The sequence below is a fragment of the Ammodytes marinus genome (genome assembly GCF_949987685.1).
Source record: "Ammodytes marinus genome assembly, chromosome: 12".
Lineage (NCBI taxonomy): Eukaryota > Metazoa > Chordata > Actinopteri > Uranoscopiformes > Ammodytidae > Ammodytes > Ammodytes marinus.
The window spans coordinates 21392398-21414027 of NC_137216.1; the positions used below are offsets into that span (position 1 = coordinate 21392398).

The following is a 21630-nucleotide window of genomic DNA, read 5'->3' on the forward strand; positions in this document are numbered from 1 at the left end:
CGGTTTATAGTCCAGTGCGGCTTATAGTGCGGAAAATACGGTGCTCAAGTACTCAAGAGTACAAGAAGGCCTCCTGAATTACTCCGGATTTATTTTTGAAATATACAGAGCAACACAAACAGTACAAAATAGACACGAACATAATATAAAACAGCAATGTTCAAATAAAGATATGTTAAATAACATAATTTAAAATAAAACAATAAATAAGGTCTTTAAAAATAAAATTAATAACCCTTGAACTCAAAAACAATCATAAATTAATTATTTGCCAAATTAAATCACCCTTCAAATAAAATTATAATAAATTTGTCCAATTATATTAATTAAAACCAATACACTTATAACACTGTTGCAATTGTTTTGCATATACACATTTTTAAACTAATTCCTACAATATGTCACAGGCCCTGAGAAAATTATCTAGATTGTGTTTAGCCCCAAAAATATAAAACACACAAAATTAAACTTCGTTACACATCAAAACCTGCTGGCACATTAACTTAACGTATGAAACTACAGAGAGCCTGAACAATAGAGAACACTCTCAGACTCTCACACAGCCAGATATATGTCCATGAGCCAGACTGGGGCATACAGGGAGAACAGGACATGTGTCAAAGAAGAACAGTGTCTCTGTAATTGCGAGTGTGTGGGAGTCTAGGTGTAAATGTGATTGTGATTGTCATTGTGTGAGTTTGTATGTGAGGCCAGGGGTGTGGTTATTGCTCGTCGGAATCAGCGGTTTCTTCCATTTTCTCGACTCACCCAGATAGTCGGTAAAATCTGCGTGTAGCCTACATGGCACGGCCACGGACACAACATCGGTGTGGAACCGGAGCCGTTAAAAAAGTCCGCGGACATTGTTGAGCCCTATGACAACATGACAACATTGGTCATGTGACTCAAGTGGCTGCATTTGATTGGCAAGCTTTTGTAATGTGGTTTTTATTGTTTAAAATAGTCACGTGATAGATATGTTGGCTGAAGACATCCCCGGGGAGAGAAATCATGAGAGAAATAGATCTCGCATGTAATAAATAAAATATATATAAAAATATAGTAACGACCATCACGTAGCCAAATGGAACGGGGTAAAAGTACCGTTCTTTCTTCAAATATTTACTCAAGTAAAAGTATGTTGCAATAAAACTACTCTTAAAATGACTATTTATTCAAAAAGTTACTCAAGTATTTGTAACGGAGTAAATGTAGCGCGTTACGACCCACCTCTGTCCACCATACATACCACAATACATACCAGCACATTTATTCTCCTTTCTTAAGTTTTCAACTTGCATCCATGCCATCTGCTTACAGTCTAAATATCTAGCAGAATACTTTATACTTTAAATGCAAAGTAAAACCTTATGTCTAGGTATTTTGTCTGGGTGCTGTCAGACACTGCCATTATGCAGCATAATCCTATATTAATATATAATGAGGTGGATGAGAGAATTTATCTCGAGGAGTGGAAATGGGCGTCCGTCCCACTTCAGAACCACATCAGAATAATTACATAGCTGAAATGAAGGGCTTTATTGGTCTTTACTTTATTTGATAATGTTTTACGAAGCCCTCTTAGAAAATGAACACAAACTTAGATTGAGGACATTAAAATGGATTGTTTTGTGAAGTTGTAGCTTTGTTCTCTGCAGCTTTGACAGTCTACAGGATGTATTGTCTTACTTCTTACAACTGTAAAATGTATATATTTACTCTGTTTTTCCTCCTTTGTTTTCGCCCACTAGGTCTAGCCAAGCGTGTGGGCGCCAGACTTCTCCTGGCTTCCACTTCTGAGGTTTATGGAGGTGAGAAAGATGCCTGCCACACATATTTAGGTGGCTGTACCCAAGTTGAACTTGTGCTAGGTGTGCTGTCCTACGACTGTGTGAGCAAATGGTTAACTTTAAGGACCTATTTAGACAGGATACTTGTTTGATGTCTAGTGATACTATCTGTGAACAGAAATGTTGTGTGTTATGTCTGTGACCCATCTAGCAGCCCTCAATAAAATACAGTTCAGACCCCTGCCCGAACCACATCCTGTGACAATATGTTTAGAATCATAACACAAAATCTATCTTTATTTGTTTCTGTGTATTTGTTTATTTCATGTATGTGCTCTTCTGACAACATAAAAATATGTTGTATAAAGAGAGAGATAGAGATGACAGAAGATAACTTTTTTTTTAAGATATTTTTTGGGCATTTTTATGCTTTATTGACAGTGTAGAGACAGTTGAAATGGGGCAGAGAGGGGAGCGACATGCAGAGAACGATCGCGGGCCGGAATCGAACCCGGGTACGCTGCTGGCCGAGGCCCATGGGGGGGACGCCCTACCAACTGAGCTAAGGGTGCCCCCCTGAAGAAGACGGCATTTTACAAGAAGAAAAAAATCTGTACCCTTGAACTAATTGAGACGGGTCAGTGAGGCATTAGTACATTGCACCAGTAGCGGTGTTCCCTGACTCCCTGTTCTGGGCAGACATGCAGGGAATATGTTCCTTCCTACATATTCATAACCTTAATTTTTTTTTCATATACTGAGTTAAGAACCTCATTTAGAAATATATCCAAGTGAGATGAAGAAGAAAAAATAGACAAAAGATATACAAATAAGAAAATAGATAAAATAGCAATAAAATAAAGGTACTCAATGAACGGAGTCTGAAGAATGAAGCAAGCAAAACACTTCAAACAAGAACAGTTATAAGTGAAATAAGATGAAGTAAAAAATGTCAACCTTCAAAATCATGTATGCTGTTCCAAATAGACCCTGTTTGATTCTCTGTGCAGACAAACTGAATCCCATTGGCTGTTATAAATGTGTCTGAAATTTTTGTGCTCCAGATCCAGAGGTACACCCACAAAACGAGGAGTACTGGGGCCATGTGAACCCAATTGGTCCTCGAGCGTGCTACGACGAGGGCAAGCGTGTAGCCGAGACCATGTGTTACGCCTACATGAAACAGGTACCATCCGCCGTGCCTCTTAACCCATTGATGACTATGGCAATCTAGGATGCATGTCCTTAACCCATTGATGATGGCTGCTGCGCGATGCCACATTGTATCTCCTGCCTGTTGCTGCGTCGCGCAGCATTGTTACTTTATCTAATTTTCATGGCGTGCGCAACATAGAATGCACTGTCATTGGTTCAAATACACATGAGGTGGGTTTTGTTGATTTTTTAAGACCACGGGACCACCCAAAAAATGTGTGGTTTGCCGAAAATCACACCAATCAAAAAATTAATAAATAAATAATAATAATAAAAAAATACGCCAGCTGTGTCGGCGATAGTGTATTACAGAACAGTTACTGGCATTCGGAGCGCAGAATCAAGGTCTACTATAGGCTACTGACGAAAATCACACAACACATTGCATCTATTTACTAACAATATTTATGAATTTAGGCTATTTTGCTGCTCCAACTCAATTTCAGCCCAGCCAGGCGATAGTTAAGTTTCAGTTTCGTTTTCATCTCCGTGGTATACAGCCGTTTGGACCAGCTGATCGGCTTCCGACAGCAGGAGTCAGTCTGCGTTCCAGTTGTACTGGGAAGTCGGATTTATGGTGCCAGTGATAACTGAACTAAATAATAAAATAAAACTATCTTCTCCTTCCTATATCTGTCTATCTTTATCCATCCACTGCACACTCAGTCACTACTATCCATGCTAAAAGGAAACAGGATTATAACCTCGTTTAGGGAGCATGTTTAAATAAAACCAGTGAACCTTAACTTTTAAATGTATTTTATTTAATGTTTCTATGTGCTACACAGGCTTAGATATTAAGGTTTTGGTAGACTTTACAACTCATACTATTTTTTCAGAAAACCCTCAGGCATTAAGGACATGCATCCTAGATTGCCATAGTCATCAATGGGTTAAAGCCTACCAAAACCTTAATATCTAAGCCTGTGTATTTTTCTAAAAATCGTCAAAATTAGATGGGGAAGAAAAAAAAGAATAAATAATATAGAATATTTAAAAATAATGTTCTAAACGAGGTTATAATCCTGTTTCCTTTTAGCATGGATAGTAGTGACTGAGTGTGCAGTGGAGGGATAAAGATAGACAGATATAGGAAGGAGAAGATAGCTTTATTTTATTATTTAGTTCAGTTATCACTGGCACCATAAATCCGACTTCCCAGTACAACTGGAACGCAGACTGACTCCCACTGTCAGGAGCCGATCAACTGGTCCAAACGGCTGTATACCACGGAGATGAAAACGAAACTGAAACTTAACTATCGCCTGGCTGGGCTGAATTTGAGTTTTAGCAGCAAAATATAGCCTAAATTCATAAATATTGTTAATAAATAGATGCAATGTGTTGTGTGATTTTCGTCAGTAGCCTATAGTAGACCTACAGTAGATTCTGCGCTCCGAACGCCACTAACTGTTCTGTAATACACTATCGCCGACACAGCCGGCTTATTTTTTTAATAATTTTTATTCATTTATTTATTTTTGATTGACGTGATTTTCGGCAAACCACACAACATTTGGGTTGTCATGTGTTCTTAAAAAATCAACAAAACCCACCTCATGTGTATTTGAACCAATGACGGTTCTATGTTGCGCACGCCATGAAAATTAGATAAAGTAACAATGCTGCGCGACCAGTGTTAATTTCGTAGACTAAGACTATGACGAAAAATATTCGTCTACGAACCTTTTTCACGGACGTAAACTAAATAAAAACTAAATAAAAAGGCAGTTGTGATGACGAAGACTGAGACTAATTTAACTGACACTAAAGTCTACGAATAGGAACTAGACGAAACTGTTAGGGCGGGACGAATGGAGAAGAGATCCAATCAGAACTACTCTTTTTGTGGGACAAGTTGGGAAGAAATCCAATCAGTGCAAAGCAGCGAATGCAACCCTGTGTGTCGGTGAAAATCGACGGGAGACCTTGCAGGTGTGAGCGGGTGGAGTGAGCCGCTGTGCTGAAAAACTCTGCGGTATGATGGACAAAAATGATAGTCAGGGATATCCTGCCCGTTAACGATGTCTAGGGGAACAGCTAAGTTCCGCGATCTGTTTGTAGTAGGCTCTGTCTCGAGTTTGAATACACAGAGCCATGTGAAACTGCCGCCTCCGTCCGTTAGTTTCTGTTTTTAAGTTACAATCAACTCCGACGCATGGACAGCGTTCAATTAAAACCTCTAATTGTATTATCTAAAAGGCTTTGATGCAAAAGAAGTCCGAACACACACAGCGGCAGCAGTGTTGCTTAAAGGAAGGCGCAGTTGCTCAAATTTATCAGCACCTCAACTGCGTGCTGCTGCTGCTGCACAGGAGCGGCCTTAACAATCTCGGGGCCCGTTTCAAGACCTAGTGTGGGGCCCCCCACTTTTTTAAAATATTATTACTTTTTTTTTTTTTTTTTATAAATAATACTTGTGCATGCTCCCCGCAAAAAGAAAACAGATTGTGGAATCCAGTTGGTTCATAGACAGATCATGAGATAATGGACCCCCGGGCACAGGCTCTTAAAGCCCCCACTTCCCCCTATCCAGTCAGGTACACTGATTTTATGTGAGATTATTACTAAGGAAATAGAATACATGTTTTGTATTACAACCATTAAATCTGTGTCTGTATTGCATATTCAAACCTTAATACCATTCAATGAAGAAAAACACTTAGTCGACGAAGTCCGCTGTAGATTTAGTCAAACTAAAATCTGCTTATATTTAGTAGACTAGACTAAGACTAAAATATTTTAGATGACTAGAATAGGACTAAGACTAAATGGTGTGATATTCAAAAGACTAAGACTAAATCAGAATTTGCTGACAAAATTAACACTGTGCGCGACGCAGTATCCGTCATCAATGGGTTAAGAACGCATTTGAAAAAAATCGAGGAGGGTGAAGTAATTGCTTTGTTTTGTTTGGTTGACATTGACAATCATATTAGAGTTTGTGTGACTTTCGTCAGTAGTACTAAAATACAGGAAATGTAGACATTCATTTACCGTTAAAATAACTGAACCATTTCTTGATTATAATGCAAATGGAACGCTTTGGTGCTACATGCAGTCGTGTCCGATGCCTCACTCTAGAAATGATTTCCGTTTTAGATCTGTATGATATTATAATGAACAGAATGGGTTTATTTTATCAGGAAAAAAGGACGATGTCTAGCTGTGCCTGTATTCCACCCGGTCTCTAACAGTAATATAACATTGATCATAGGCTGTTTCTGAGAGCACAGTTTGGTATCATTAAATAATAATAATAAAAATATATCAATAATTACTGTATACAGTACTGAGTTGGGCTTTAATGAAGAAAAAAAACCAGCACACTTCAATCACAATAACAGTGAAGCTCTTGACAATCACACGCATGTTTCCTTAAATATCCAAATGTTGTCCAGACGTTTTGTTATTTTTTTCCCATTATGACTTGATTGACACGAGCCTTTGACGATTAGATGTGATTGACTCCTCTTGCCTTTCCTCCAGGCAGGTGATATTTATTTATCTGCCTCATCTCCTGCTCCTCCTCAGCTGCTCATTATTGTTTTCACACCCACTGGGACGATTCTAGGAAACGCGGCCGGCTTTCAATATCCAGTTGTCAGCCGTTTGTGAACACGGACAAGAATATCACGCGCTACATCTATTGTCCAGTCATCTAATCAAAATTCATTAACATTTGAAAAAGTGATGAGTGTAGCTTATGCAGGAGGGGATGAAAAAGCATGTCTCACTTGCTCCTCTTACAGACGGCAAACATTATAATAAAGATTTTAATGCACCGTCGCAATTTTATAAGCTGCGGTTTAATGTTCGGGATTTAGGCAGGTTTAGGCTTTTTTCTGAAACCATACAGAAATACTAAAAATATATTTTTGGAAGTGTTGTTGCTGACTTACTACAAATGAAGTAGACTTTCATAAGACTATTGCAGAGCATTAACCAGTAAGAATACACCTGCAGCCACATGATCACTTCTAAGGCTATTTTTAGACGAAGTGGGCACCAGGGATGTGCAGGGGTCCAAAATTCATAAAAGGCAAAATAATTGTATGCCTGGAATATTACTGATAAACAGATATAAAAATAAAATATTAAAAAAACAAACACAGGACTGAGCTTTGCTGCGGACACTGCTACAGTTAATTAATGATATATGCAAACAAATAAAGAAAACATTATTTTTAAATGGTTCACTCTACTTGCCAAATGTGCAAATCCCAATATCAATATGAACCCACAATGTTTATAGTATCTTTGTCCTGTGTTTGGCCACCTCAAAGTATGTCTTCATGCTGACCTTTGAAGACCTATGCATGCATGAGCGTGCAATTTCGTGTGTGTGCTCTCTTTCACACTGTGACAGGAAACAGGGAGGGGGGGTGTCTCCTGGAGGCAACGTTGATTCAATCAATATACTGTATCTGTTTGACGGGCATGCTCTGCGCTAAATGCATCTATGCAATCTATGTATTCATCAAAGTAGAAAAAAAAGTGCAATGTATCTCTTAATTTGTCAAATGGCATATGCCAGACTCCGCTTTGAGGTCTGTGCTTGCCTGAGTAGGACTACAATTAAACAAAATACCTTTTAGTCAAATGACCTTGGCATTGTCTTCCTAGTGATTATTAATAGAATAAATTTATATTGCACAGAGATGAATGTGCAAATGTTTCCCCCATCATTATACATTCCCAACGTTCAACTTGAAGCCAGGGGGAAGTAGAAAGGCTGCACATTAATTTTCATTAGTTCTCCTCCTATTAGAGGCAATAACTGTCTGTGATATTTTGGTATGGAAATATCCAGAATTGGGATTAAAGGTCACCTACTTAGTCCTCTTTGGAGTTAGACAGCTGAATTTGAGGTAAGAGGACTTTTTGTGTTTTTCATATAAAATTTAAAATATTTAACTCCTCAGTATTTTTCTAACAAAACACTTGTTAACCTTAAAAAGTGTGAAGGGACAGCTATAGTTTAGATTTTAGTTAGCAAGCTAACTAGTTGTTGTATGGTTGTAAGCCTTGATGCTAGCAAGAAGTTCCAGTTGGGGTTGGTTGTCACATTTTTTGGGGGGTTGGTTGTCACATGTTATCCAAAGGCTGCAGCCAGGAAAGGAACCCAAAAAACGAAAGAAAATGTCAAGCTGTATCCTCCTCACTGACACCCAAGAAATGGAGAGAATAGAGCAGGAAAAGGCAGCTAGCATGCAAAAGAAAAAAAGGGCAACACAATCAAAACGGCCCAGTGCATCCTAATCTAGACCAGCTGCCAAGGCTACTGCAGCCCAGTGCACTCAACCCCAGCTGGGGAAGAAGAGACAGAGACAGGAGGAGGAGTCTTCATCAGATGAAGAGGATAGTTTTTGTTTGGTTTGTATGGAAACGTTCTCCAACAGCCGTCCAGGTTAGGTATGGGAGAAATGTTGGATGTGCAACAAGTGGGCACACAAGCTCTGCTTAGTTGGAGTGAGCAGACTCTACATATGCCATCACTGTAACTCAGATCGTGAATATGTGTAGCCTAGTTGAGTAGGATATTATTCTTAAACCTATTTATTTTGTTCTTTATGTTGTTACATTGCTGGTCTTAATATGGGGTTCCTGTTCGTTTTTTCCTTGCTCATTTTGTGTTAAGATACATTAAGTTATATAGGCCTATTTGTCAACTTGACAATGCAATTAAACTTTCAAATTTAGTTCCGCTTTCTTGCCTTTTTTTAAGTTTTTCTCATTAACCCATTGATGACGGCTGCTGCGCGATGCCACATTGGCTCTCCTGCCTGATGCTGCATCGCGCAGCATTATTACTTTATCTAATTTTCATGGCATTCCCAGCATAGAATGCACTGTCATTGGTTCAAATACACATGAGGTGGGTTTTGTTGATTTTTTTAAGACCACGTGACCACCCAAAAGTTGTGTGGTTTGCCGAAAATCATGTCAATCAAAAAAATAAAAAAATAAAACAAAATAATAAAAAAAAATACGCCAGCTATGTCGGCGACAGAACAGTTAGTGGCGTTTGGTGCGCAGAATCAAGGTCTACTATAGACTACTGACGAAAATCACACAACACATTGCATCTATTTATTAATAATATTTAATATTTTTCTAATTCATCTAATTTTGACGATTTTTAGAAATATTTGTTGGTTTGTAAGCGCTAAGGGAGCATGTTTAAATAAAACCTGTGAACCTTAACTTTTAAATGTATTTTATTTCATGTTTCTATGTGCTACACAGGCTTAGATATTAAGGTTTTGGTAGACTTGACAATTCGTACAATTTTTTCAGAAAACCCTCAGGCATTAAGGACATGCATCCTAGATTGCCATAGTCATCAATGGGTTAAGATAACATTGTGACAAACAACCCCATAGTGTGTGACAACCGAGCCCTTGATGGGGTTGGTTGTCACAATGTGTCGGGGTGTCTTTGATGATTAATTTCTTCTTTATTACAATACGTTGGAAAATGAGAGGTATACACATTTCAAGCCAACACCTTAAGCTTCAATTTAATGTAGGCATGACTATTGAAAGATGTTTTGGTGATGAGCAATTCACACTAGAGTAAAAAGTGTGCATACCAACCCCGTTCTCCCCTACATACACAGATTTTACGCTTCACCATACTGTATTCAGGTCCCTGAGAAAGTGTGACATATGTAACACCGTATGTGTTACATATGTTTGACTTTACTATGATGGAATGATTTAGTGATGGGACCCAAAAAAGGTGGAGGTGCATTGTGCCTTACTATTGTATCTGGATTCACTTGTAGATTCCGACCTCAGGCATTTTAGGGTTTGCTGTTAGGGTTGGAGTTTTATAGCACTTTATCAAATGGAATTCAGCACCAAATCTTTTGAAAGTATCTTTAAGTTTTTAATAGAACTGGCTGGGAAGGCAGAAAATGACAGTTACGAATGACAGGCTAATCAAAGTTCACAATCTCTAGAAACTACCTCAAATTATTATGATGAGCAGCATTGACCATTGGAGATTTGAAATGTTGATTATATATGTATCGCGCAGAATGAAAAAGCAGGTATTTTTGCACGCCAAATTTTTCCCAAGCTTTATGTTCCATATACTTGAGGTCTTGAAAACCATGACATTGATAAGCTAACCATTTACTACAAACAATATAGAAATTAAAGTTTAACTGAAAGACTCTGACTCATCAAACTGATGCAATCACCGAGGTCCCTTCACCAATGAAGACCCAGTACTACTGTGGGTGTGGCGGACTTAAAAAATCCACACAATCTTCTTGCGATCATATGATGTAATAAATACAGTGTGTCCCCCCAACAAGCGGTCGCACACTGAATTGCAAAGAGCAAAGTGTCATATTTGCCTTTAAGGTTTTTATAGAGTTAGTGTTAAAGGTGCTGTAAGCGGAATGGTTCTTTTAGCTAACTTCCTGTCAGTTACTGCAATTAGCAGTCCCCTCGCTCGTCCCTACGTCACCACATTAATGCACTGCGGTATTCAAGCAGCGAGTTATCTAGCATCATCTGAGATCTCAGATCCATAAGTGTGATAAAACATGATAAAAACCATCAAAACAGACATTGGGAAGGATTTTTACCTGCTCCGCCATTGTAGGCGGATAAACATTCACCCATCTGTTGCTCTGGCGTGCACCGGCAGTGAGAACATGAGTGAGACGGGTGTCGTTTTGTAGCGTTCTCTCTTGTGATTGGATAAAAATTTCGGGATCCTCCAATAAGTTTATTTGCCGATTACATGCAGAGTAGCTGACTGAGAGATCAGCTTTATGAAACGGGCACATAAGTGATCACTGTATGAATAAAGAGCGATTTAACACTTATATTAACATAAATAAACCGCTTACTTCACCTTTTAATATACAGTACATATATCTTAGCCGCACATGTAGGCCTGATAATGTTTTATACTGATTTGAAGTAACTTTTTACAGAACGCCAGAACAATAACACAATCGGTTAAATTGTCCAACAATGTTTGAGTATAGGTTGTGTCTCTCACCTTATATTTCACGTCCACCTAATTATTTAATCTACAGCTGTTTCCTGAAATCAGTTTATAGATCTTGTCTGAAATATGTGTGTACACATTTTTCCTCTATAGTACATATCAGTTTGTGTGTGGGGAAAAAAGGAACATCATGTTTTTGTACGTTCACATTGTTTAAACGTATGGCACCAGGTATTTTTTTCCGAATTCAGTACAGGGACATTGCCTTTCACAGTTTGGCATCTTTAACCCTAATCCATGAGGAGACCTAAGCAACTGTTAATGTTATTTTTTATTTATAAATTATTCCAATATGGTTGCGCACTGAAACGCGGAAATAACTGAAAAATCAGCCTTTTCCCATCTCTGTACATTTCCCTTCTCAAGAATAAATTACAAAGAAACACATAATTTTGTTTCTGCATTTCACATTTTCTTTTTCTTTATATGCATGCGGATTGGATGATGGTCTCTAGGGAGATGGGCAGTGATATATGTGTAGATGCACATACATTAAGAATTTTATATTTGCAATGCAGAGTGGTCTCCCTTTTAGAATATATATCATTCCTATCATGGATAATCAGACGCAGTAACACATGTACAGGATTTAATTGGTAAACAACACATGTCCATTCTTACAAACTATTGTCATTTTCACACAGCTTTAAGAATGTACACTTTAATAGTATTAGTGTTAACCTGCTCAATTGGCTGTGTGGGCTATGATGTGTTTTCAGACCTGAAAAATACATCCATCTATGTGTAGAAGTATGCACACACACACACCTTCCAAGAACTCTCCATCATTGTGTCCTCATTGTGTCCTTGCTATTCACAATACTTAATATATATGCGCATCTTCCACATTTTCAAAGGACAATCTACATAATGTGAATGTTTTTATTCATGTTATGTGACCTAAAATGGGTGCTTGTCCCATCCGAAGTAGAATGTGTTGAAGCATGAGGGCTAACTTATGAAGGCCATGGATTTTTAAAGGGACGGTTGTATACATCTGTGCGATTTGATACACTCTGACATAATGCAGGTAAATCTCTTTCACATGCAATGTATATTATTATCTTACAATCTAACATACCACTTCATGGTCTATGTAGGTTATGTGGCTCATAGGTCAAGGGAGCAAATATGTCATTATATAGACAAGTGAGCCTTGGCCAGATGTAGGCAAAAATCCAATTAGTGGCAAAGAGTTACAAGTATGTGCACATTTCCAATTGGTATCATCTTGACATTTAGACCTGGGACCGAAATTTTAGGAATTAGCTCAGACAACAGATTTCAAAGATATACACGGCCAGCAAAAAAACATCTATTTGACATCAGTAATTATCATTTCCCCCTGAAGGTGATAGATTGATCCTATATTGGATTATTCTTGTGTATTTTGATTTATATGTGAGCCTAGCATCACACGGGCACTCCATGCTGCACACTGTGTTGCTGTGGGGGCCACGTTAAGAATCTGCTCATGTATCTTGAGTTTCACTGACTAATTTATTGGTGTCATCCAGATCAGAATTATAATGCTGCTTACTGCCATGAGTTATTGATTGATTAATGCATAAATATTATTTCAAGGGCACAGATTATATTTTCACTCAAAAATACTTCAACCGTTTCCTGCCAGGAGTCTGAACTACTATTTGAGTATATAAAATATAGTTAAGAAAAGGAAAAGAGCAACATGTTTTACAAAGGTCTGAGTTACCCTTTTTCTTGTTGTCCTTGCTCACAGGAAGGAGTAGAGGTGAGGGTGGCAAGGATCTTCAACACCTTTGGCTCCCGAATGCACATGAACGACGGACGTGTCGTCAGCAACTTCATCCTGCAGGCTCTACAGGGAGAACCTCTCACAGTACGCATTTTTTCCGATTTTTGCTGATAATTGAATCATACCTCATTTATTTATCTGCTCGAGACAAACCTCTACCAGGCTCATTTTCTAAGAATTAGCAGCAGGTGTCCCAGCGCTGTTGTTGTATGCTCATCTTTTAATCAAAAGCATATAAAGAAATGGCACTCTTCTATGACTGAACCTGAATTTAAATTAAAAGTCAGACACGTTTCAGCGCTCCTAATCTGTTAAGGATCACGAGCAGTGCACATGTGAAATGAATGTGAAACTTTAAAGAAGAGGAAATGGTAAAGCTGTGCATGACACGTTTCCTATTTGTATGTAGATTTGGGTAAAAGTAAAAAAAAAAAAAAAAAAAATCTTGGCAGTTCCAATAAATTGATCATGGGGGGCGTTGTCAATTGGACTTGCTCGTAATGAAAAAAAACTTGCAGTGTGCAAATTATTTTAAGTAGAAATGTATTGTTTAAGAACATATTCATCTTCAACATGTCCATCTGTTGTTGTTCTAGGTGTACGGCAGTGGTTCCCAAACAAGAGCCTTTCAGTATGTAAGGTAAGGTTGTTAAATTCCAGCTGTTTTTTCATATGTCCCCAAATTGCATCATCTTCCTTTGTCAGGGAAGAATATTAAAAACACATTTACAATATAATTAATAATAATTTGTGTTCACTTTATTACAGTTGTAACTTTTTCCCTAAGTTAGATGAGTTATTTCCTCCACTTTGCAAGACCAGAGTAAAAAGACATTTATTCTAATGTTTTCAAATGTATGTGTGTGTGTTGATGCTTACATGGACTGGTGAATTCAAGATAAGGTGGAAAGATTGCTGCGGCGTTATGCTGCACTTTAAAGTTTATTTTCTAATGCCAACATTTTCACATGTATCTGCCTGGAAGAACAGATATTTACGTGTACGTGGCAGGTTAAAGGTATTTATTGGTGTGTGTGTGTCTGTGTGTGTGTCTGTGCGCAGGTGATAATGAAATGATTTTTGATCACTTTGAAGAACAGATCAGAGACATAGAGCCTTTGAAGCTCTGCAATCTTTTCCAATAATTCACCTGCTGCACTGTTGAGTTGAATGTTGTGTAAACCAGGGTAAAACAAGGTCTTCCTGTCAACACTCCTTTGATTGAAACCAGCCAGCCAGTCAAACTGATTCACTTGCTATAATATAATTTTGTTTTAACGTCTACAACTTGATTGGTCATGTTGGTTCTCCCTGTCCATCCCAGCTTGAAATGTATTTCACTCAAGTGAAACTGAAAAAACTCATAGTTAATGTGGGGCCTTTAAGGTCCATAGTGTGTGTGTAAGGCTTCCCCAAACCATTTCAAACACAATGACAAGACAGTGGGAGATTTGTGTAATATGAATGAACTGCTACAGCGACTTAGGGGATCAAAGTCTTGATACGGATCACATCCAAGTTTCAAGAAAAGCAGATCTATTCTGTGAGTTGCATTTCTGTGTCACCCATTTTACCAAATGCCTAGGCTTTAGCAGAAATTCAATTGCTCTTCCTGAGGTATCTTGCATTTCACATGAAGGGTTTTTTAGGGGGGGTTTATCCAAATTGAGAGTCCATATGCTAAATAGATTGTAAAGCCCCCTGAGGCAAAAATGCTATTTGTGATACAGGGATATATGAATACAATTTATTACATTGACTTGAGGGTTTCTTTAAAATGGCGATTAAAACTTGAAAGTCTGGTACCGTTGATAACGATGCATGTTTATGGCGGATGCGCCCTAGTGCTTTAGTGCTTTTAAGGTTTGTAAATATCAGATAGCTATCATTTGGAAGACTTCTTTTAATAGCCAAGGTGTGAGAAGAGAAAGAGAGGCTGCTTGGGCTGATATTCATATAGGACTCAGTCTTGTTTAGTAAGCGTGAAGAGATTCAGTTTTGTCTTTTTGTAGTGGAGGAACGGCAGTGGATACCTCTCAGACTTGAACAGAATTACATGAATACCGAATACATACAGAATGTAGATGCCATTTTACTTTTTGTAGAAGAAGTGAGCACCAGCACTTAAATCTTTGTATCCGCCCATGGTTGTACGATTGGACCAGCTCCTTTTTCAGGACATCTTGTGCTTGAGACTGGCATGTTTATTCAATTTGAAACCCAGCTGGCTCCTAGAAAGATTATAAAGGGGTTTTCGTTCTCGGTATAATCAGTCAAGTAATTACCTTTCTCGTTAGCTTTGCCTCTAGAATACTTGAACAAGTTTATGGACTGTTTAGTGTAATCGGTCCACTTTCTCACAAGCTGCAACATTTTCACCTTAACCATAATCTGATACATTTCTTTATTCAGGATGCTCTCTCTTTTTCTCCTCCTGTGAAAGCCTATGCTTTAAACCTGCCATGGTGATTTTGAGTTATTTGTTTTTTTGTGCACTCAAATACTCCATGGCCAATCTGTATAAAATCTGGTCCCTCCATCAAGAAGCTGAGCAAAATAACTAGCAGTGATGTGACTAACACTAGCCCGGATACTGTTAATAATTAATTGCAGCAGGCTAGTTATTCTGCTGCAACAGCTGCTTATCTAAAGCTATTCACCACCTGCGTTATCGACCTTATGTTGCTGACATCCCCGTTCTCCTCATGGTCACACTGTTTGTATTATTCAAAGGATTCCTAGTATTGCTGTGAAATGGATGTGGAATAAAATGCATGTGTTCCTTGACTGTGTATACATGAGTCCATGCAAGACAACTGCACAGGGAACCTTCAACTAACCATCTCACTTCTGCAAAGTGTAGTGAATGACCAAAACAATAGTTTAGGCTAAAATCCATCATTTTTAACTATCCTTTTTTTGTGTGATGTAAAATAAAAAGATGTATTAAAATTGTTGTTTTATGCATAAACACATTCTAATTCAACAGCCCTCCTACATTTCATGAAGGTCATTAATACAAATGTTATAGAGAGTTATTAATTCATCTTTAAAGATAATTTTGAATCCTGTAGTGTGTGGGCCCGCTGTACTCTATCCCCCACATTGATAAACAAGAATGGACAAAATACATGCCTCAGTATGATATATACATATCTTTGAATGCAAATTTGACATTTTGGCGGAAGTTAAGCTGATTGATATGAATATGGTGCAGTGTTGGTGATTAGGTGATTGAGGTAATCCTTCACCGACTATTCCCCGACTAGTGGTGGTTGAGGGAGCCCGTCATATCATTATCTTTGTCGTCATGCTTCTGCTAATATCAATATATAAAGCACATTCACAGAATTGTACAAAGGGATTTCCTGTTTGGGCAAGATGTGGTAAAAAAGTGAGGACAACAAAGCAAGATTGGATATTAAATTTGTTTTCATTTTGATTGAGTGCAACGTAAGTGTGTGTGTACATTTATTAGTGATATGGGGTTTTAATGTCGGCCCTCTATACTATACTTTCTAGAGGGCCGACATTTCCGCTATAGTTTTGATAGGAAATCAATATTGAAGCGATTTTGAGTCATTGTTGTTACACATGCAATACTCATGTACCGTAATTGTCTGTTCACGCAGTGCCACTCATACAAATCAAAGCTACACAGTTGAATTTAGAAAGAAGGAAATACATTTTAATGTCCCTGTCTCTGCTTCTGTGTCTGATTTGTTCCCCAGCGACCTGGTGAACGGCCTGGTGTTGTTGATGAACAGTAACATCAGCAGTCCAGTCAATCTGGTGAGTCCATCATGTACAAATTGGAAGAGAAAATGAATTCCGTGTAGGCAGACAATTTATTAGTAAGTCGATTAATGTGTCTTGTTGACACCGATGTGAGGTTTATGAGTGAGACTTATCTGTTTGCAGGGGAACCCAGAGGAACACACCATACTGGAGTTTGCCCAGCTCATCAAAAGTCTTGTCGGTAAGTCGTTAGATCGATCAAGATAGTTGTAATTATCTGTGTATTTGCGATCTCCAGGGGCCTCATTTATAAACGTGGCGTATGCCCAGAAGAGGGCGCACGCCACTTTCTACGCAAACATTGGGATTTCTAAAAAACAAACTTGACGGGAGAATGTGCGGTCCTCCATGTACACTTTGACCCAGGCGTACTCGCAGAAACGGGAGTTATGAAAAACTGCGACGCGGATGGCAGAATCATGTAACGCGAGAAACTATGAATTTGTGCAAAATTAATCCAAATATTACATGGCATGCCACTTATATAAGGAGTTCCTTTTGCAAATTTGGATAAAGTGTTTCTTACAAAGAATAATGAATCGCTAGCCTGGCATTCCCAGACCTGCCACTAGGCGCTGGCAAATTAAATTTGCTGCGCGTGTTGGTCTGGACACGCTCCGTTGAAGCTTATCAAGAAGACCAGAAATCTGGGTCTCACGTTTCAATTGGTTCTATCTAATATGGGCGCGCCAGAGCCCCTTATATGGTACTCTGGGGAGGACGTAACCGGATGACGACAGTGACGTGCATGCGACGTCGAAGCCGTGATAGTAAACATCAGAGATGGCTGCGGATATGTTGTGTGAGTTTGAGACTGCTTTGGCCTCGACCCTTAACGATTTGGAAGACGGCACTCAAATCTTTCATTAGCAAGTAAGTGGAATGTTCTATTTTGCCGACCGACAACGGCAAACGTTTTATTTAACAGTTTAACAGCTGTTCGCTAAACGAAAGGGGCTTACGCCGCCTTGTGCATCGCTCTGATTGGTTGTAGTGCTATCCAACTGCGTGCAGTGGCATTTGAAATGCACGAGTAGGAGCCGCCCCTTGAGTTGGAAATTACTATTGATCGTCGCCAGACCCTCTATCGTTCAAGATATCAGGGTCTGGATTTCCAGGCTAATGAATCGCCTGATTGATTGATTGATTTCACTCCATGGAGTGACAAAGAAAGTCCGTGTGGAGTCTATTTTTCCATTTCCCTTTCAGTCGGCGATTGCCACTACCGCCTTCATGCACTCAGTAAATTATATTAATTCGGGGCATTCAATGACTATTTATGGGTAAATATGGGCGTTTCGTGAGCCCGCAAAGGCTGCCCAACATTTGGAGTTGATGTGATTTAGAAAAGGAAACAGCGTAGGACGTGAGTGCGCACTGTTTTTCGAAAAAAAATTGTTCGCAAGCACATCCTGAGTTTGTTCCATATGCCAGCTTTCCACGTGAATCCCACGCAAAGTTTTCTAAATGAGGCCCCTGACCCGTGCATTATCAGTCCCTGTCCAGTCAAGGCTTTTTTGCTCGACTTAACCTATTGATTGCCGGCTGCTGCGCGACGCAACATTGTACCTCCTGCCGGCTACTGCGTAGTGCAGCATTGTTGTTTTATCTCATTTTCATGGTGCGCGCAGCATAGAATGCACCGTCATTGGTTCAAATACACATGAGGTGGGTTTTGTTGATTTTTTTTTAAGAACATGACCACCCAAATGTTGTGTGGTTTGCCGAAAATCACGTCAATCAAAAATAAATAAAAATAATTTAAAAAATAAGCCAGCTGTGTCGGCTATAGTGTATTACAGAACAGTTAGTGGTGTTCGGAGCGCAGAATCTACTGTAGGTCTACTATAGTCTACTGACGAAAATCACACAACACATTGCATCTATTTATTAACAATATTTATGAATTTAGGCTATATTTTGCTGCTCCAACTCAAATTCAGCCCAGCCAGGCGATAGTTAAGTTTCAGTTTAGTTTTCATCTCTGTGATATACAGCTGTTTGACAGCGGGAGTCAGTCTGCATTCCAGTTGTACTGGGAAGTCGGATTTATGGTGCCAGTGATATTGAACTAAATTATAAAATAAAGCTATATCTTCCTTCCTCTATCTGTCTATCTTTATCTCTCCACTGCACACTCAGTCACTACTATCCATGCTTAAAGGAAGCAGGATTATAACCTCATTTAGATCATTATTTTTGAATTATATATATATATATTTTTCCCCCCTCCCCCATCTTATTGACGATTTTTAGAAAAATGTGTTGGTTTGTAAGCGCTAAGGGAGCATGTTTAGATAAAACCTGTGAACCTTACCTTTTTAAATTTATTTTATATTAAACGTTTCTATGTGCTACATAGGCTTAGATATTAAAGACCTACTTCACCGGTGGGATTATGAAGGTTTATTGAATTCTGAGATGCTATTTAGTATAAATGTGCAAAAAAAAATTAATTGGTTCATCCTAGCCTGAGAAAAGGCAGAAAGAGTGTTTTATGGTCTCACTGTCTAACCCTACATTTTCCTTACTGTGACATCACAGTAAGGACTAGGATTAACAGGACAGCTGGGCCAAGGGAAGACTGAGGGAAGACAGAGGGAAGAAAAACCTCATTCATTATATTATAATAGTGATTTTATAATGATAGAACGCCTGTTCCGTATGGGTGAAGTATTCCTTTAAGGTTTTGGTAGAAGTTGACAATTTGTAGTATTTTTTCAGAAAACCCCCAGGCATTAAGGACATGCATCCTAGATTGCCATAGTCATCAATGGCTTGATGACCTTTTCCCACTTCAGTTGCGCTTTTGTCCATTTTTTCTTTCTGCTTTTTTCTCAAGGTTGAGTCATGCTGGTGCAGGCGTAGAAATTAATATTTTTCTCAAAAAAGGAAATAACTCATGTATTGTAGCAATACATGTCTTGTTTTGTCAGGCTGCATCTTGCAATCATTCTACTGTATACACAAAGTTATGAATATAATTATATTGTTACACTCATTGCGATGAAGTTACAATGGCAGAAAGGACAAAATCTGAACAGGAAATGGCTTTGCTACATAACTAAATATAAATATACCGAGCAACACTAAAATAAAAAGTTGAAAAAGCCTTTTTTCAATCTGCTCTGTTATTCTTTAATGAGAATAATCTCCAGAAAGCAGAACGTGTACTGTAGTTCCATTTTGAGGGGATACACGTCACCTGCTGTAGTAGCTCAAAGTTATCGCCTGTACGCCTGAAGCCGCAAACGAAAACATTGACAAAGAGGCCTCAACCTGACTCCACTTATCTCTAGCCTACAAGCCTGTTCAGAGTTATTTGATCAACAGCAGTATGAAGAGACGTAGCAAAGGGGAAGAATAACAACATGTCCTTATATGTGTCTACACACTCTCACACGTGCCTGCACACAGTGAGCCACAGTCAGATCCAGTTCCTCCCCGAGGCCCAGGACGACCCCCAGAGGAGAAGACCCGACATCCGCAAAGCCAAGATGATGCTCGGCTGGGAGCCCGTGGTACGTTTGACACACAGCAGAGACTCAAACTCAAACACTTGACTGTCACCACACTGCAATTCTGCCCCAACAGCTGATCAGTGTGTCTCTTCAACAGAATGTACAAATATAATTCTCTATTTTTCCCTGCTGAGGTGTTATGAATCCCAGGTTGCTTTGGTAACGGCCTTCAGCTCCTCTGTATTGTTGGGTCTGGTGTGTCTCATCTGCCTCTTGACAATACTCCAAAGATTATTTTTGGAGTTCAGGTCAGGAGAGTTGTCTGGCCATTCAAGAACAGTAATACCATGGTCAGTCAACCAATTACTGGGACTAGTGGTTTCTGGCACTGTGGACAGGTGCCAAATATTGCTGGAAAAGGAAACTGTCATCTCCATAAAGCTTGTCAGCAGATAGAAGCATGAAGTGCTCTAAATGGACCAACACCAGCAGATGACATGATACCTCAAATCATCCTCTTTCAAAGCAACCTGGGCTTCCATAACATCGCACCCATGCCACGCCGCATTGAGCCAGGAATTCATGCAAAAGGGGCCCAAACCAAGTACTGAGTACATATGCATGATTATACTTTCTGGAGGGCCGACATTTCCTTATTTAAAATTCCCTTTTTATTGATTTCATGTAATATTCTAATTTTCTTAGATTTTGAAAGTGGGGTTTTCACAAGCTGTAAACCATAATCATCAAAATTATAACAAATAAAGATATCTCACTTTGCATGTTATGAGTCTTTATAATATATTAGTTTCGCCTTTTAAGTTGAATTACTGAAATAAAGGAACTTTTGCACGATATTAAAATTTTTGTACATATTTATCATTTCAATTACTTATTTTTTATATATGAGGTATGTGTTTTGTGTTTTGTGTGAACAGGTGCCCCTGGAGGAAGGCCTGAACAAAACTATCCAGTACTTCAGTAGGGAACTGGAGCACCAGGCCAACAACCAGTACATCCCCAAACCTAAAGCCGCCCGCATGAAGAAAGGAAGACCCAGACACAACTGAGCTGGGGGTTTTCCCAGCGCAGACTCACCCAAAAACATAGAAGGATATTAGGACTCCTCGGAGGAACCCTCCAAGAGCTACTCTCTGAAATACACTGTTGAGTAAAGCGCTCTGGGATCAGGGTCGGACATTAGAATCCTGCACACAGCTTGTACTGTGCATCAGTGCTTTGTGTTTATTTTATCAGTTTTGTGATGTTCTGAGATGAGCCTCCTGACTTTTGTTTTTCCACTGGATGTTTTTTTTTCTTCTCTTGTAAAATGGCGTGCCTCCACCCTGATGGCTGTTCACGCACCGCACGGAAGGACTGGGAAAAAACCTTCCAGAAAGACTGTTACAGCATCATTTTCGTGTTTGTCAGAACATCATGCTGTTTTCTACTTTGTGAAATCTCATGTCAGGATGTGCATTATCAAATCTCAGATGACGCTATTTTAATAAAATATTTCCAATATTTTGCGTTGGATATAATTAGGGTAGAAGAG

The 21630-nt window shown here is 38.9% G+C and overlaps 1 protein-coding gene across 1 annotated transcript in view; it reads left to right on the forward strand.

Annotated features, from left to right (window-relative positions):
• The window catches only part of uxs1 (UDP-glucuronate decarboxylase 1), a 43407-nt gene extending 21808 nt beyond the window's left edge, over positions 1-21599 (forward strand). The window contains exons 8-15 of the mRNA XM_080037448.1: positions 1752-1811; positions 2855-2976; positions 12781-12900; positions 13413-13456; positions 16548-16608; positions 16738-16795; positions 20032-20135; positions 21014-21599. Coding sequence (XP_079893574.1) covers positions 1752-1811; positions 2855-2976; positions 12781-12900; positions 13413-13456; positions 16548-16608; positions 16738-16795; positions 20032-20135; positions 21014-21145 — 701 coding nt within the window. The 3' untranslated portion in view covers positions 21146-21599. The remainder of the gene's footprint in view (positions 1-1751; positions 1812-2854; positions 2977-12780; positions 12901-13412; positions 13457-16547; positions 16609-16737; positions 16796-20031; positions 20136-21013) is intronic.
• Positions 21600-21630: the final 31 nt, after the last annotated feature.